Source organism: Mixophyes fleayi, chromosome 5 (genome assembly GCF_038048845.1).
Source record: "Mixophyes fleayi isolate aMixFle1 chromosome 5, aMixFle1.hap1, whole genome shotgun sequence".
NCBI classification, from domain to species: Eukaryota; Metazoa; Chordata; class Amphibia; order Anura; family Limnodynastidae; genus Mixophyes; species Mixophyes fleayi.
The window spans coordinates 21,338,375-21,355,312 of record NC_134406.1 but is presented as its reverse complement, the minus strand read 5'-3'; the positions used below and the strand labels follow the sequence as shown (position 1 = coordinate 21,355,312).

The window sequence follows — 16,938 nt, the reverse complement described above, 5'->3', positions numbered from 1 at the left end:
GTTTCTAATTGTCGCAGGAGCCGGATAGTTACAGGTTCAAAAGGACTCATGATAATCCAATAGCGGAGGAAGGAAGCAAGCGGGGAGCATTTACAAAGCGCAAAAAGGCTACAAGTGCACTTAGGCTTTCGCCAGAGTGCGTAGGTTTTTGGATCAAGAGAGTGGTGTTTGCAGAGGAGCATCTGTTGATTGTAGTTGTGTGAAGGGAATACGTTAACCACAAAGTACGGAGTGCGCACAAGTCTGCGCTTGGTTTTACGGAGTACTGAAAAGCAAGATTTCATTTTCCGGCGTGAGAATATTAAAATGAGATAAAGGAGCGATAATGGCACATTTTAGGGTCGTCCCTTGCTGTGACTGGATCACTTATAAATAACTTATGGTATACATTTATTTATATAATTGCACATGCACTTATTTTTGATATTGTGTATATTTTGGTAAGGGAAATCCTTAATTTATGAGAACAAGGGGAGAAAATTTGTTTTTTTCTGTTTTAACCTTTCTAGAGGAAATGCCTCAAATATAAATAAATATATATATATATATATATATATATATATATATATATATATATATATATATATATATATATATGATACAATTAACCTTTGTTTTGAAAGCCTTTTGTGTAAGGAAATGTCTTGTTTGTGGTTTACAACTTTTCCTGGGGAATTCATTTCTTTGGAGGAAATGTGTATTATGCAACTGTTCGAAGACAGGACTCATGCTAATTAGACCTTTTGATGTGTGAGGGTCATGGGAAGATGTAATTAGACTTGTTGTCCACTGTAAGATGCAGGGTATCACAGCAAGTTTTTAAGATATCACAGATAAGCGTAAATATTGTTAGCTTTGCAATACATGTAAATCCATGTTTGTGTAAACACATTGCTTCCTGATTCTAAAAATAGCTTGTGTCCAAATCAGTATAAAAAGCACTGTCTTGTACACTGAAATGTATCATTCTTATGTTTCATCTGACCTGACCACTGATACCTTTAATCGGTGGAACTGTCCTTGTCAGGGCACCTGAGCGAAATAAAACATCACTCTTTGCTTCAAGACCCTGCTTGACAACTTCTTCAGTATTGCTGTAATCCTGTGACCTGCAGATTAGACCCTAAATCTAATCCGTTCTCCGGCTGTTTCTGAGGTTGTACCCAGCTCTCCAGTACCACTGCTCTGCCGCTACCCAGCAGCTTTGGCCAGTGTGATAGGCCAGGGGGGATCCATCCATAGCACCCTTTTCCATAGTAAGCGGTCAGGGGTACCTGCCCAAGTGTATCAGCACAGGAGTACACTAGCAGTGACAGTTACCCAGAAGGAACGTGGTTCTGGGTGCCATAAAGGAGCCCAGTCGTGGCAGCAGGCTCCTCCTACTGCGACAGGAGGGGCATATTTGTTATAACGAAAGGGGACAATGGCAAAGTAAACCCATCCGGTTCCCAGCAACGGCAGACAGAGTGGCATAGGCGGTCCATCCTGTCACACTTGCTTTCTAGATTAAAGCAAGGGGCTCATGGCAATTTCCTTTCCACTAAAGGATTTGATATTTATTTATAAATCTAAGAACAGGTGGACATTGTCACGTCCTATACTTCTAATGGATGCATGTTGCCCCTTCCAGTTGCATTTTGACGGAGAAGATTATTTCACTGTAAAACAGATCTTCAAAAATGCAAAGGTCCACGTGCAATAAAGACAGTCCCGATGTCCCCCTCCCCTTCATGATTAATGTATGCCATACATAAGGCAAACCCAGGTGGTATTTTAGAAGAAAATTTTATAACAGAAAGTTTTATGTAATGCTGATGGTGATTTAAGGACATGTGACATGCGTGCTAGTTTGAGGGTGGTCTGTGTAATGTAGAAGAGCTGCTTACACAAACTGTATTTTACCCGCAGCACCTCCAGTGGTTGGCCACAGCTTGGAGTAGTTGGCACACGCCAGTGTTGCAATTAATTTTCCTAATCATGGAGATTGTGTGATTTACAAGGAGAAACCGGATGCAAAAATGACAAACTAAAGGTTTATTTTAAGCAATTGGTGAGAGCAAGTTATTGCACAGTTTATTTGGCTGTTGTTCTGACAGTCTCCCGAAGCGTTTGTCACAATAGCTCTGTCTTGTACATACAGCATGAACATAGAAAAACAAGACCGTTTCATCTGCCATATTCAGTCTCCATCCCATGTTCTTCCTTCCCCCTCCCCTTTTCCTTTTCTCTGTCTATCAATGTTTTCATTCTCTTACCTCCCATAGTTTTCTTTTTCTCTTTTTTTAACCTTGTTTTTATCCTTCCTTCTCCTCCAATCTACCTTCCATTCATCACATTAGCACACCCTTTCATTTTAACCCCCAAGACACAGAAATATAGTGACACTTCAGGACTGTCAGCAGATCCAATTTCTTCTACTTAGGCTGCACATGCTCTGCAGGACAGATCTCAGACCAACCCATCTGTGCAGGGGGCAGGCACAGAGGATGAACATTTTCACTGTAGACTTGTTTGCTGTGAAATATCTCTGCGTCCCAACCAAATCAGAATGGATACAGGGGCTGGCAGCTGGTCGCCAGAACCCAAATTCTAGGTGACAAGGAAAACCAGATAATTTTGCTTTATGCGTCAAGCGCGTGACCTCCAGTGTAGGGAGCTATATCTTAGTCTGAGCCAGTCGTAGGAATGCAGCCAATGAACTCATTGGGAACCAGTGCCTCATTTGCATACTAGTCAAGGCTCATGAATATTGGTCAGTTAGGGTCTCGGTGACATCGCTGGTTGTTGGTGAATTTATATCCTACATTCTCTTAATATTATTTCAACACACACAATGGCTGCCTCTACTACAGTGCCTGTAAGTAAAATGTGATCTTTAATCTTCTGATTAAATAGTACATAAACTGTTACTTAAACATCATAGCAACTTTACTCTCTAGTGATTTGGTTATACTTTAATTTTTTCTTCTACTTTAATGACATTGCCTCCCTAATTCTGGTTAAATTCAAATGGATTAAAAAAAAAAGATGGTTGCTTCCATGGGAAAGATTAATTAACTGAACATGAATAAACCCACTTTTCTTATAGTCTGTTAGAACAATCTTCTATGTGTACCTATAGTATGTTGTGTTCAAGCATTAGTAATATGGTCATTGCACTGTCTTTTATTAGAATATGGTGGAATGGGCTTGGACTTCTCGTATAGTATGGCCATTGCAGAAGAACTTGGAAATATTAACTGCGGTGGGATACCGATGGCCATAGGAGTTCAGTCTGACATGGCTACACCGGCTCTCGCAAGGTAACTGATCAACCTTTCATCTTCTTTTTTTAATGTGTTTAGAGCAGTCCTAATGAGATAGGAGATTGCAGTTACTTGAGATGCTGTGATATTATTGGCCCTGCCCCTGTTTATGAATCAGCCAATCCATACTGTACATTTCAGAGAAAGTCTACAAAGCTGTAACTCACACTGTGACTGCTCAGTTAGTGCCATTAGGTGCAAAATTTTCACTGATACCACTTTCATACTGCCGCCCCTGAAATATCCCGGGTTTTTGAAGCCGGGTTTTTGCAGGGTCTCGGAGCGTCCCAGCTCAGTAACACCATTCATACTGCACCTCGGACCCGGGAATTTTCTGGGTTGACCCTATTCATACTGCACAAGTCTGTGCCCTGGCAATTTGTGGGAGTCATCACCAGAGCAGTTTTCATTGGCTGAAAAATGGTGATGTCATTGAAAGGTGACTGGTTAATGCTGGAACACAGCATTTATATGTCTCATAATCTGGGGATGTGATGATTCACGCAATCAATATAATAATGTGTATAGTATTTGGGATCTAAGTACCTTTCTTCATCACTCAGCGACTGAACTTATCATTCGGATTCCTGCACAATATTTACAAAAAGGTATGGTAAGAAGGTGTGTACCAAGATATTGTGATTTAAAGGTGCAGGGATAATAACTATTGGTGCTTAGAATTTAATTTTACTCTATGGTAAAAAAACGAGGCAGCAACTTGACATGTACATTGAGCTTTCTTCTTTGTGACCCCTCTGTGGCTGAAGAATGAGCATTATACAGCTGCAGGGACTGGCTAAATGACCTTTAATTGTTGATGACCTTTATATACTACTTATATTCCAAATTTAGTGTACTTGTAGCTCTATTCTGGTTGATGTTCTTAATTTTCTCACAATCCAAACCCAATTACTACATTTTACTCTTTCCCCTTTTAATAAAGAATAAAGAAAACTGAGAGGTCACCTTCAGTTCCAAAAAATGTATGTACACAGCACAGTAGAATCACTGTGAGATATGCTGCACACAGATCTGTACTATAAAACATACCCCTCACCATTGCCCCACAGTTCTTCATGATTCACTGACAGGCAGACAGCCAATCATCTTGTTTTCTGTGCGGGTTGCACCATTCATAGTGCAGGCAACCCGGGTCCGACCCGGGAATTACCCCTCGATAAATCCCGGGATGAAGACCTGGGTTTTTAGACCCGTGATTTTGGACTTGTACCATTCATACTGCACCAAGACCCGGGTTGTTTGAGCTCGCCCCGGGAAAAATCCGGGATTTTGGTGCAGTATGAATGGGGTATGAGCTGCATAAACCAACAATCAGTTTTTATCTGTGTCCTGCAGGTTACATAATGAAAGCAAATGTCTGATTGTTTGTTTGTGGTTTAATGCAAATCTTGCACCTAATTGCTGAATTAGTGAATGAGCACTAATGACTTTAAGGATAAGTCCTTTGTGGTCTTTATTTATTTTATTTTTTTTCTATTGTCTGAATGTGCAAAATATATTGAAAGTGTCTATGCTGTCCCTGCATACACCATCTCTTGGGATGAATTTGTTTAAATGTGGCAGAATGCAGTGAACAACTTTTGAATGATGTTCTTAGTGTACAAAGCATTTCTGGCTTTCAAGGAAATTTAGTTTTGGGGTTTGTTTCAGTTTTAAAACCACAGGTAGCTGTTTGATGATGCCTTGTTTGTTCTTTCGTTAAATAATTGAAGCACTTGTTGTAGCCGATCATATATCAGTTCGCTGTTGGATTTTCAAGGAAATTAATCTACGAAATGGCTTGGGATTCACGCCAAGCTGCCGGCCTCAGAGAATGCCCATCTTTCTAGTAATGATATCCCATAAACAGTGCCCACAGGAGACCGCCAAAACAGCCTATTGACTAATGATATAACTGAAGGCTTTCTTTCATTAAGGGGATTGCACAGGTCCTCTGCTGCTGAAGCTATTAAGACCTCTCGCAATCCAGCCTATATGGAAATGCCTTAGAGTGCCAAATCACTGTTTACTTTTTAGTTTTTTTAATTTACTGTGAGTGCAATCTCCTTCAAAAGTTTTGTGCGCTAGAGGAACTTTTCTCTTTTGTAATGCTGGGCATTCATTACAAGTTCCAGCAGGCGGATTGTTGTGAGTGACATAATAGTTTTCAGACTTGTTAATATGCTTCAGAAATGCCAAAAGTAAAATAATCTTGCTCTTTTGTCCGTACAACCGGCTAATTCACGCACCGCTGCAAAAATTGCGAAAATAAATTGTAGATATTTGAAGACGATATACAGATTGACATTCTCTATCCTTCTCATCTATATAACACAGCTCCCTGAAAAGAAGCTGACAAGTCTAATTCTCTCATTTACACGTTATCCATCTATTCACTTTCTTTAAAGGTCAAATCTGCAATGTAATTTGCATAATACCAATGACACTGCAGAGTAAGTGAAAATTACTTTTTTTTTTTCCCTGTTTTTCCCTTCTTCAAAATAAAATAAAAATGATGAGGACATTTTTAATATATGGAGTGTAGAGTTCATTATATAGTGCTCTCTTTTTTTTGCTTAACTCCTAAAGGAAGCCGTCATTATGAATTGTTTTTTTTAACAGAACCACTTTTTTTTACAACTGGCAAAGGCAGTTTATATATCATTGTAAAATGCAATTAAAGAATAAGGCCACAATAAATGTTCTCCGCTTAGACAGAATGAGGATAGACAGTCGCTAAGTTTCAGTGCCAAACAAACTCTGTTACGCCTACTGTGCATGTGATCATTCTTAGGGGTAGATTTATCAAACCTTATAAAGAGTAAAAATGGAGGTGTTACCCATAGCAACAATCAGATCCTAGCTGTCATTTTCTAGAATGCACTATATGATAGCTAGAATCTGATTACTGATACTCCTTATAGAAACTGTAGCACTGTGATTGTGTACAGCACTAAGACTTCACTTCCTATAATGACCTGCAGCCCATTGGACATACTTGCCAACTTTTCTTCGTTGGCTTCAGGGAGATCCAGGGGGCGGTGGGCGTGCAAGGGCAGGACTTGAAAAATTGCGTAATTTTGGCTAAGTTGACGCGATATTTGCGTTAAACCCCGCCACTTATCTATTGAGGGGGGCGAGAACCGGGAGGTTGCCCTACTCTCCCGGGAGGTCTCCCAGAAATGCGGGAGTCTCCCAGACATTCCAGGAGAATAGGCAACTATGCGTTAAAGAAAAGCAGCTAATGAATCTCTAGATACTGAAGTGTCTTTTACATTTCTGTCTCCATTACTGAAGTCATGTTGTCTTACCTGTCAGTCTTTGATTAAAACTTGGTCTTCATGAAAATGGCCACCTCCATAGGCATCAATACTTGGACATAGGACACAATTTCTGAACTGTGTCATCGTGCCACAGATGGCGAAGCCAACCACGCTGGCTCAGCATCAGGGAGAATGCCAGACTCTTCAGGGAGTGAGGGAGATCACCCCTATTTCAGGGAGTCTCCCTGACATTCAGGGAGAGTTGGCAAGTATGACATTGGAGTTCACTATAGGCATTATAAAAGGCTAAGTTAGGTTATAAGGAGGCTATGTGATGGCACTATAAGGTTGTATTTCTTGGACATTATGATTATTTTACATGCCAACATTTTCCACTGTGTTGTGCAATCAGTGGAAAAAAATAAATAAAAAGTCCATTGACTGACAGAGGCTGTGACAAACAATGAAATAAAAGGTGAGAGGTCTTTGCTTGCTAAAGCTTACAATCTAAAAGAGATAATAGAAATGAGAGCTACAGTACGTGGAGCAGCCCCATGTGTACATAATGCTATATGAACCGGTCACCCAGCTAGTTTCTGTGCAAGCACAAATATAAAGTGCGTTGAGCAGGTGAAGATGGATGAAGTTGAAGGATGTAGTGATTGAATTAAATGAAGTGTAAGTAAGTTGTGGAGGATAGATGTAGGTGATAGAGGATGGCAGAGGCGCAACTAGCAAGCTATGGGCCCCGGTGCAGGGATGTGGGAAGGAAAGAATTGGGGGCCCACAGCTTGGTAGTTCCCCATGCAGCAGGCCCCATTATCTTCCTGGGCCCAGTGGTAGTTCCGCCACTGGAGGATGGAGTGTTCAACCTCTAAACTAAATAATACCAGTATATTTAGGAAATTTGATAAGCGTCGCTGAAGAGATGTGTTTTCAGAGGAAGCTTAAAGCTATGAAGGTAGGAGGTTTGTCTGACTGGCTGAGGTATTCCAGAGTATAAATGTAGCATGGGAGAAGTCTTGGAGGTGGCAATAGGAGGTGGAGGTAAGTAGATCACTGGAAGACCATAGCACACATGGTGGTAAGTAGATCACTGGCAGACCATGGCACACATGGTGGTATACAGAGAAGAACAGAGATGTAGGAGGGTGCAGCATTGCAGATGAGAACCAGAATTTTGTTCAGGATGGATTGTAGTGGTGCCCCCCTCCATTGAAACGATCTCCCTCGTGCTCTCAGAAACTCCCCAAATCTTAGCAGTTTCAAACGGGCATTAAAATCCCCCCTCTTCTTAAAATCCTTTCAGTCATCTGCCCAACTACCCACCTGATTTTCGTGTGGAATAAGGTATTGCTTACAAAGTGATTTTGATATTTTGTCCATAACTAGTTTATGGGTTCACATGTGCGTTTGGCTTGTATGGAAATGTTATGTGCACTACAATCACGGTAATCCTCCACCTAGTTAGACCGGAAAACAGTTAAATAAATGCGAAGTGAAGTAGATTAATAAATAATGTAAAAGATGAATGAATTTAAATGTAAAAGAGTAAGGTGGGATATACGCTTATTGTGGTAACAAGCTACAAGATGTTTTAAGTTTCAAAATGTTGATTGGGAGCTGGTGGGGGGGGGAATAAATATTATGTGTAAAAATAGAATGATGAAACTGAAGTAATAAATGAACTGAAAGAGGTCTGTAAAAATAGGGGAAAAAGAAATAATAAAATACGTGAAATAGGCCAGAACTTCAATAATGAAATCTAGTGAATAAAAATGAGTATATGGAAGTCGATAGTAAGAATAATAATGAAAATTAAATAACAAAATAATGTGCAAACTTCTAAAACTATAGTCCAGTGTTGTGTTCCAACGCGTTTCACCACACGTGGATTCTACATTTGGTTCTTATTTAAATTATATAATTATTTGACTTGTCAGTTCCTGTTTTCATCTACCGTCATCGCTCCCAAAACAATTTTTGGCCGCACCACTCTGAATCAAGGAGATCGAAAGCCAGAGGATTCCTCACACAAATTCCACCAAGGGATCTATTTTGACAACAACACCTAAGACCCTGGGGTTCTGAAAACCCTCTGTCTCAGGGTTAAATGTCCAGTTTGGTGAAAACAGGAGTGAAACTGGTCCCATTTTATAAGTCTGGGTTCGTAGGTGAATTATGAAAATAAAGTTTCACTCTTTAGTCGTAATACTAAACAAAAACATATAAAATCTTGTTAATATTGTGATGTCAAAGCAGTTGCAGGATACAGATAGTATGTAATGAGCTCTGCTGATTCTCCTCCTTCTTGTGTGATTTGAAGGTTTGGCAGTGACGAATTGAAGCGCAAGTTCCTTGCACCAACTATTGCTGGAGATGTAGTCGCGTGTCTGGGTGTCAGCGAGACCGGAGCTGGATCCGATGTGGCAAGTAGGTAAAGCCAGGAACTGGATTACAGCAAAGTAGTTGGTTAGAAAACTCAGTATCACCTACATACTTTGGAGGCAGTCATTGTATGGCCTGAAACTATTGCCATATGATAATGCAGCCTATGAATTCACTAAGGGTCGGTGACATTGCTTAGACTCTTCGTGCCTCAGTGATGTCGCAGTTTCTTAGAGAACTAACGAGCTGCATTCTCCGTAATGTCACAAGTGAATTGATGGGCCCAATGAGTATTGCTTCAACCTACAAAATGACCTCATCCACTGTATGTAGGTGACAGGTTCTCTTTGAATGCTGCTAGGAGACCTTTGCAATGTAACAATGTCAATACCTAAATGTAATGAGCCAGCTCTTTATCAGCAAGTCATTGATCACTGACTTTTGTACATCTGCATACACTGATAATGAAGTAAGGTGCATAGAAATGCAATTTCCGGACAATAGTGCTCACAGAAGGAGCAGAAAGCGTCTGATTGAAGGCAGAGACCAAGACTGATTCTACCACTTCCCTGTATGTGGAGAAAAGTCATTGCAGCCACCCACAAACAAGAGTGCCCTCTCCATCCTCTATCTTATTTAAATATGTTGTCCCAATAAACTAAAACTTGTTCCTGCATATTGGCATAATATGTGGCCTTCAGGTAATCCCATACGTACGTGCAACATTCTACATCCCCAAATACGTAATAAAGGCAAGAGACGACCTTTGTGCTTTCCAGATTTCTATTGTGAAATGTTAAACAAACTTGGTTAAAGGGTTATTGTATAATCCCCGCTCCTTCATACTCGGACCTATATATGCTTATTTTGAAATGATAAAGACCACTTTTTGCGACAAAGGACACTTCATATTGCATGTTTAACCACCAATATTTTCTGATTTACACTATGCTTAAATATTGTAGGTTTGATTACAATATACTGTTACTACTCCTGCGTGGGGGTTAGCTTTAGTTTACTGTTAAGGTTTTTTTAATAATGTAAAAAATGTCAATAAAAAATGTGCTTTAAGAAAAAAAAAAAAGAATAGTCTTACCAATTTGCGGGAACCAGTCTTCATCTGGCGGATGCGTCCACCCGGCTTACAGTTCTACTTGGCCAAACATTTTTTGTTATTTGAACAAATGCTTTATTTAAATAAATATATATTTTTAATAAATCTATCCTTTTATCGCCATCCTGAGATAATCCGGCGATCCTTGTTATGTAGGCTTCTCCGATGGCACGGCAGTAGTCTTTGATTAACAGGGAGAACACCTGGCTTTTCTCACCCTTATTAATAGAACCCATAGCAAGTAATGGTACCCAGCTCCTGATTCCGATTGGATGTCTGTATCACTTTTTTCAATCAGTTGCCAATTTTAATCTTGGTTCCTTCTCCCAAACTTAGGGGTCATTTTAAATACATCTACTGCACTTGCTTTATGTCTATATGAATTCAAAAACAATTCTTAAAAAGGAGGCTGTATGTCTGAATCAGCAAAGGCTACAATATGTTAATTACCTAATTAAAAGCAAAATAGCTATTTTATATCTAATTGACCGTAAATTGCAGCCTAAAAAGACCATTGCTCCTGATTATATAACAGTAACATTTGTACACAACAAGAACATCACAATTTCCTCATCTGTAGCTCACAACATGGAATGTTCACTTTAAGTACACACTTTTTACACCTTTGGCAGATACTTGTGGAATGTTTGATATATAACAATTTAATCAAATCATCTGCATCCCCCACTCAGCAATGTTCACAAATTTGTAAAAGTTATTTGCTGTTGAGAAGTTAATTGTTTTTTTTGTTTTTTTTTTTAAATGACTGGCAAGTGTCACAATTCAGCATTAACATGGTGTGGGTTTTTCAGTGTAAAGCAGGAACACGTTTTAATTAAGTCCTGTCATTCGGTTTGCTAGTCCCCACTTGTTTAGTGGATAGTAATTTGCATGCAAATCGATCACAGAGCTGTGTCAAGTGAAGGATTTTGTTCTGTCAAAGAACAAAAGATTCTACCAAACATGTACTTGAAACACTTTAAACTAGAGATGTTCACTGACCCCCATGCTTTGGTTTTGGTTTTGGATCTGGATTAACTTCGTGTTTTGGTTTTGGCAAAACCGCCCTTGTGTATTTTGGTTTTGGTTCTGGATTTTTTTTTTCTAAAGTCACATAATTTGGCTCTTTTTTTTTGTTCCTACATTATTATTAACCTCAATAACATTAATTTCCAGTCAATTTTTGGTCAAGTGACAAAAACACTGCTACCCCTGTTTCTGTGTGAGCAATGGCACTGAGCAATGTCACTCGAGAATGGAGAGTGACAAGAACACTGCTACCTCTGTTTCTGTGTTAGCAATGGCACTGAGTAATGTCACTGGAGAATGGAGAGTGACAAGAACACTGCTACCCCTGTTTCTGTGTGAGCAATGTCACTGAGCAATGTCACTGGAGACTGGAGAGTGACAAGAACACTGCTACCCCTGTTTCTGTGTGAGCAATGGCATTGAGCAATGTCACAGGAGAATGGAGAGTGACAAGAACACTGCTACCCCTCTTTCTGTGAGCAATGGCACTGAGCAATGTCACTGGAGAATGGAGAGTGACAAGAACACTGCTACCCCTGTTTCTGTGTGAACAATGGCATTGAGCAATGTCACAGGAGAATGGAGAGTGACAAGAACACTGCTACGTCTGTTTCTGTGTTAGCAATGGCACTGAGTAATGTCACTGGAGAATGGAGAGTGACAAGAACACTGCTACCCCTGTTTCTGTGTGAGCAATGGCACTGAGCAATGTCACTGGAGAATGGAGAGTGACAAGAACACTGCTACCCCTGTTTCTGTGTGAGCAATGGCACTGAGTAATGTCACTGGAGAATGGAGAGTGACAAGAACACTGCTACCCCTGTTTCTGTGTGAACAATTGCATTGAGCAATGTCACAGGAGAATGGAGAGTGACAAGAACACTGCTACCTCTGTTTCTGTGTTAGCAATGGCACTGAGTAATGTCACTGGAGAATGGAGAGTGACAAGAACACTGCTACCTCTCCTGTTTCTGTGTTAGCAATGGCACTGAGTAATGTCACTGGAGAATGGAGAGTGACAAGAACACTGCTACCCCTGTTTCTGTGTGAGCAATGGCACTGAGCAATGTCACTGGAGAATGGAGAGTCACAAGAACACTGCTACCCCTGTTTCTGTGTGAGCAATGGCACTGAGTAATGTCACTGGAGCCTGGAGAGTGACAAGAACACTGCTACCCCTGTTTCTGTGTGAGTGATGGCGCTGGATCTCCTGGGGAGGGAGGTACTTATGGAATCCAAAACCCGCGAAATCCGACAATGCAACCATGACGTTTTGCCTCGATTCAGATCCAAGGACGCGCAAAAGTACCGAGCTGCTCGGATCCTCTAAGTTCGGGTGGGCTGAGTTTTCGGAAAACCAAGCCCAAGCATCTCTACTTTAAATGGATGAACTACAATTATATATAGGGTTAACATGAGTTTCCAGTAGTGCTTACTGTTGTCTAGCTCACCGCATTTGTAGCCAATATTGTTGTCAGGTTTGTACACGAAGGATAAGTGAGATCCTGCTGTCTCAACTGGTATTGGCTAGACTTCCCTAGAGGCGCGGAGTCTAACAGAATGGAAGGTATTCACCAGGGATTCCCGCAAGGGAATTTGGGCTTCAGCGGCTTCCACCCTGCAGGGCGCGGCCCTCCAGGGAAGTTCCCGGTGAGACAGATTAGAGAACTAGTTTAGGCAGCATACAGAGAGATACAGTTCTAATAGCAGATGGTGATCATAGTAATTACCACTAAAGAGTGGAACATAAAAGCAAAGTTCAATGGAGTACAGAGTGTCCTGCAGATGATAGACCACGGCTGTTAGACTGGAGAGCAGAAACAGTCAGCGTAGTCCAGCGCTGCAGGCAGAAGACATAGTGAGCGTGGATCACAGCAAATACCACTAAGGAGTGGAACATATATGCAGCGTTCAATGAAGCATGAGCCACAACTATCACCACATGATGATGATGATGATGATGATGATGGCTGTGGAAGGAATTAGCAGTGGTCAGCGCTGCAGGTAGAGTAGATCGTGCAAGATGATCATGGCAGTTACCAGTAACGAGCGGACCAGATGAACAGAGATTAGCGGTATCCAGGTATGCAGCAGATGGTGAGCCACAGCTTACCACAGGGATGTGGTGGAACGAATCAGCAGAAGTCAGCAGTGCGTGCAGAGTAAGTAGAGGGTGTTGATCACAGCGAATTTCACGGCTGAGATGAGCAGAGATCAGTAGTATCCAGGTATGCAGCAAACGAGGAGCCACAGCTTACCACATGGATGTGGAACTAATCGGCAGTAGTCAGCGGCGAGTGCAGAGTAAGTAGCGGGCGTGATCACAACGGAGAGAAGAGGCTGAAACAGGCCAGGTGTAGACTTGAAGAACCAGCAATGAGAAGGTGAAAGGCGGAGCCTTATAAAGGAGGACTGACCAATGGCTGAACAGGCGAAACACAGGTGCAAACCATAGCTGACAGCCTGCACAATGAAGAAAATTAAAGTAAGAGTCAGTGTATTGATGTCACAAATCGGGATCTTAGCCGCACTTACCTCATCCGCCGATGTCATATTACGGCTACCTGGGTCCCTTCTGGTCATCTGCAGCATTCCCGTTCTCCACACCTTCATTTGTAAACAACACATACTGTCTGTCCTGCAGCATGGGCGCGGCCATCTTGGATGCAGTCAGGTGATCATTCCAAACCAACCAGATTCAGAAGCTGTGATCACATGAACTGATCAGCCAATAGTTGTTTGGGACATCCTATTTAAACCTGCTGCTGTGATCTGTTCATTGCCAGAACAACACACTTCTCTCCAGAGGATAGTTCTTGGCTCCAGTGTTCCTGACTGCATTACAAGTGCAGTAATCCTGTCTGCACTCCTAAGTGCAGTGTTCCTGACTGCATTACAAGTGCAGTGTTCCTGACTGCATTACAAGTGCAGTGTTCCTGACTGCATTACAAGTGCAGTGTTCCTGACTGCATTACAAGTGCAGTGTTCCTGTCTACAGTTCCAGACTGCTAATTCCCCTGCTATATTCTACAATCAGCACGAACATGAGCAAGAAGTTCATCCAGGCTGCTAAGTTCTGTTTCACTCCTGCTCCAGCTAGTCCCAAGGGTCCCGAATCGGATCAAGAAATTCAGACGACCGTGACAGTTTGTTCTGGCCTAATGGATCCGCTAGGGGAACATACCCCGAGGGAGGACTCTGTCCAAATATTAGCTGAACGCATTGAGAGACAAGAAACTAACCAGGGGCAAATTTTGAGATTGCTGCAGGATGTTTCTACACGTATGGATACCTTGCAGTTATTCCGCAGTCAACCATCCCATACTCCGCCTGAGTCAGTAATACCTGCTTCACTACTTACTTTATCCAGACTCCATCTTCCCACGCCAGCTAAATACAATGGCGATCCGAAGAATTGCCGCGGGTTTCTCAACCAGTGTAGTATACACTTTGAATTACAACCCGGAAATTTCCCCACTGCACGTACCAAAACTGCTTATATTGTTTCGCTACTATCAGGGCAAGCTCTGGCATGGGCATCACCGCTCTGGGAAAAATCTGACCCAATTTTATTTGACATTGATAGCTTCCTGTCTACCTTCCGCAGAATATTCGACGAGCCTGGAAGAACAACGTCAGCCGCTTTAGATATTCTGCGCCTTCGGCAAGGGCAGCAATCTGTGGGCCAATATGCCGTTCAATTTCAAACACTTTCCTCTGAACTATCTTGGAATAACGATGCTCTTGTTGCGGTTTTCTGGCAGGGCCTGTCTGACCACATTAAGGATGTATTAGCGTCTCGGGATTTACCTACAACGCTAGACCAATTGATTACCACCTGCAATCGGGTTGATCTTCGGTTCAGAGAAAGAACTCTAGAAAAGAGGAAGCTGAAACACCCCAAGTTCCACCCTATTCAACGGGTCCGTGTACCGTCTCCTTTCCCTGAAGGACCCATGCAATTAGGCAAAGCACGTCTTTTACCCACCGAGCGAGAACGGCGAGTTAGAGAGAAACTTTGCTTATACTGTGCCAGTTCCGGACATCTGTTACATCATTGTCCTCGTAAGCCGGGTAAACACAACCTCCTAGCTGACAATGAGGAAGTGAGCCTAGGAGTGGCTCTTCGCTCCCCACAAGGCAAGGACTGTATTATCCCAGTCACTCTGAAACACGCTCAAGGCTCCCAATACATTTCAGCCCTGCTGGATTCTGGAGCAGCTGGGAATTTCATGTCTGCCAGATTAGCTGCTGAACTAGCCATTCCACTAGAGAAAATTCCAGTGACCATCTTTCTCTCTGCGGTTGACGGTAGCCGTATTCCAGGGGGTACCATTACGCATCAGACTTCTCCAGTGACGCTCCAAATAGGAGTTCTGCATTCCGAGTCTCTTACCTTTTTGGTCATCCCAGAAGCCACTAGCCCTGTGGTTCTCGGGTTTCCATGGCTTCAAACGCATAACCCCCATATTGACTGGTCGACTCCACAAATCCTGGCGTGGGCTCCAACTTGTTTCGGGTTCTGTTTACAACGTGTTCTTCCACATTGCTCCACCTCTGATAAGGAAGTTTTGCCAGTTCCTTCTGCCTACCAAGAGTTCACAGACGTTTTCAGTAAGCAGGCCGCTGAAACTCTACCACCTCATCGAGATTGGGACTGTCCCATTGATCTTGTTCCGGGTAAAACCCCACCGCGTGGCAGAGTCTACCCTCTTTCTATCCCTGAGACAAAATCTATGTCTGAATATGTAAAAGAGAACTTGGAAAGGGGCTTTATTCGCCCATCCTCTTCACCGGCAGGAGCCGGGTTCTTTTTTGTAAAAAAAAAAGATGGTGGATTACGTCCCTGCATCGATTACCGAGGTCTCAACGACATTACCATCAAGAACCGGTATCCTCTGCCCCTCATCACAGAGTTATTTGACAGAGTCAAAGGTGCGCAAATATTTACGAAGTTGGATCTCCGCGGGGCCTACAATTTGATCCGTATCAGGCGTGGCGATGAATGGAAAACCGCCTTTAACACCAGGGATGGGCACTACGAATATCTTGTCATGCCATTCGGTCTGAGCAATGCCCCAGCGGTTTTTCAGAATTTCATAAACGAAATCTTTCGGGACTTACTGTACCATACTATTGTGGTATATTTGGACGATATCCTCGTTTTCTCCTCTGATATCCAGTCCCATCGCAGACATGTTAAAGAGGTCCTCAGCCGTCTCAGAAGGAATAAACTGTATTGCAAGCTTGAAAAATGCACCTTCGAAGTTGAATCCATTCCATTCTTGGGGTATATCATCTCGGGCACCGGTCTCCGTATGGACCCAGAGAAGGTGCAAGCTATTCTTAACTGGCCTCAACCATCTACACTAAAGGCAGTACAGCGATTTCTGGGATTTGCTAACTACTATCGAAAATTTATTCGTGGCTACTCTAATGTAGTAGCACCACTCACCGCCCTCACCAGAAAAGGAGCTAATCCTGCCAAGTGGTCTGAAGAAGCCCAATCTGCTTTTCAACTTCTGAAACAAGCATTTATTTCTGCTCCCATACTGAGGCAACCAGATTTAACCTGTCCATTCTACTTGGAAGTTGATGCCTCATCTGTCGGAGTAGGGGCAGTTCTCTCCCAAAAACCAGCTGATGAGCAATGGCATCCCTGCGGGTTCTTCTCCCGAAAATTTTTACCAGCTGAACGAAATTATGCCATAGGGGACAAAGAGCTGCTTGCCATCAAATTGGCGCTTGAAGAGTGGAGACATTTACTTGAGGGAGCTCGTTATCCTGTCACAATATACACGGATCACAAGAATCTGCTCTACCTTAAAACTGCACAGTG

The 16,938-nt window shown here is 42.2% G+C and overlaps 1 protein-coding gene across 1 annotated transcript in view; it reads left to right on the top strand.

Moving 5' to 3' along the window:
• Positions 1-16,938, top strand: part of LOC142158128 (putative acyl-CoA dehydrogenase 6) — a 115,101-nt gene that overhangs the window by 66,421 nt on the left and 31,742 nt on the right. The window contains exons 4-5 of the mRNA XM_075211797.1: positions 3,173-3,302; positions 8,895-9,001. Coding sequence (XP_075067898.1) covers positions 3,173-3,302; positions 8,895-9,001 — 237 coding nt within the window. The remainder of the gene's footprint in view (positions 1-3,172; positions 3,303-8,894; positions 9,002-16,938) is intronic.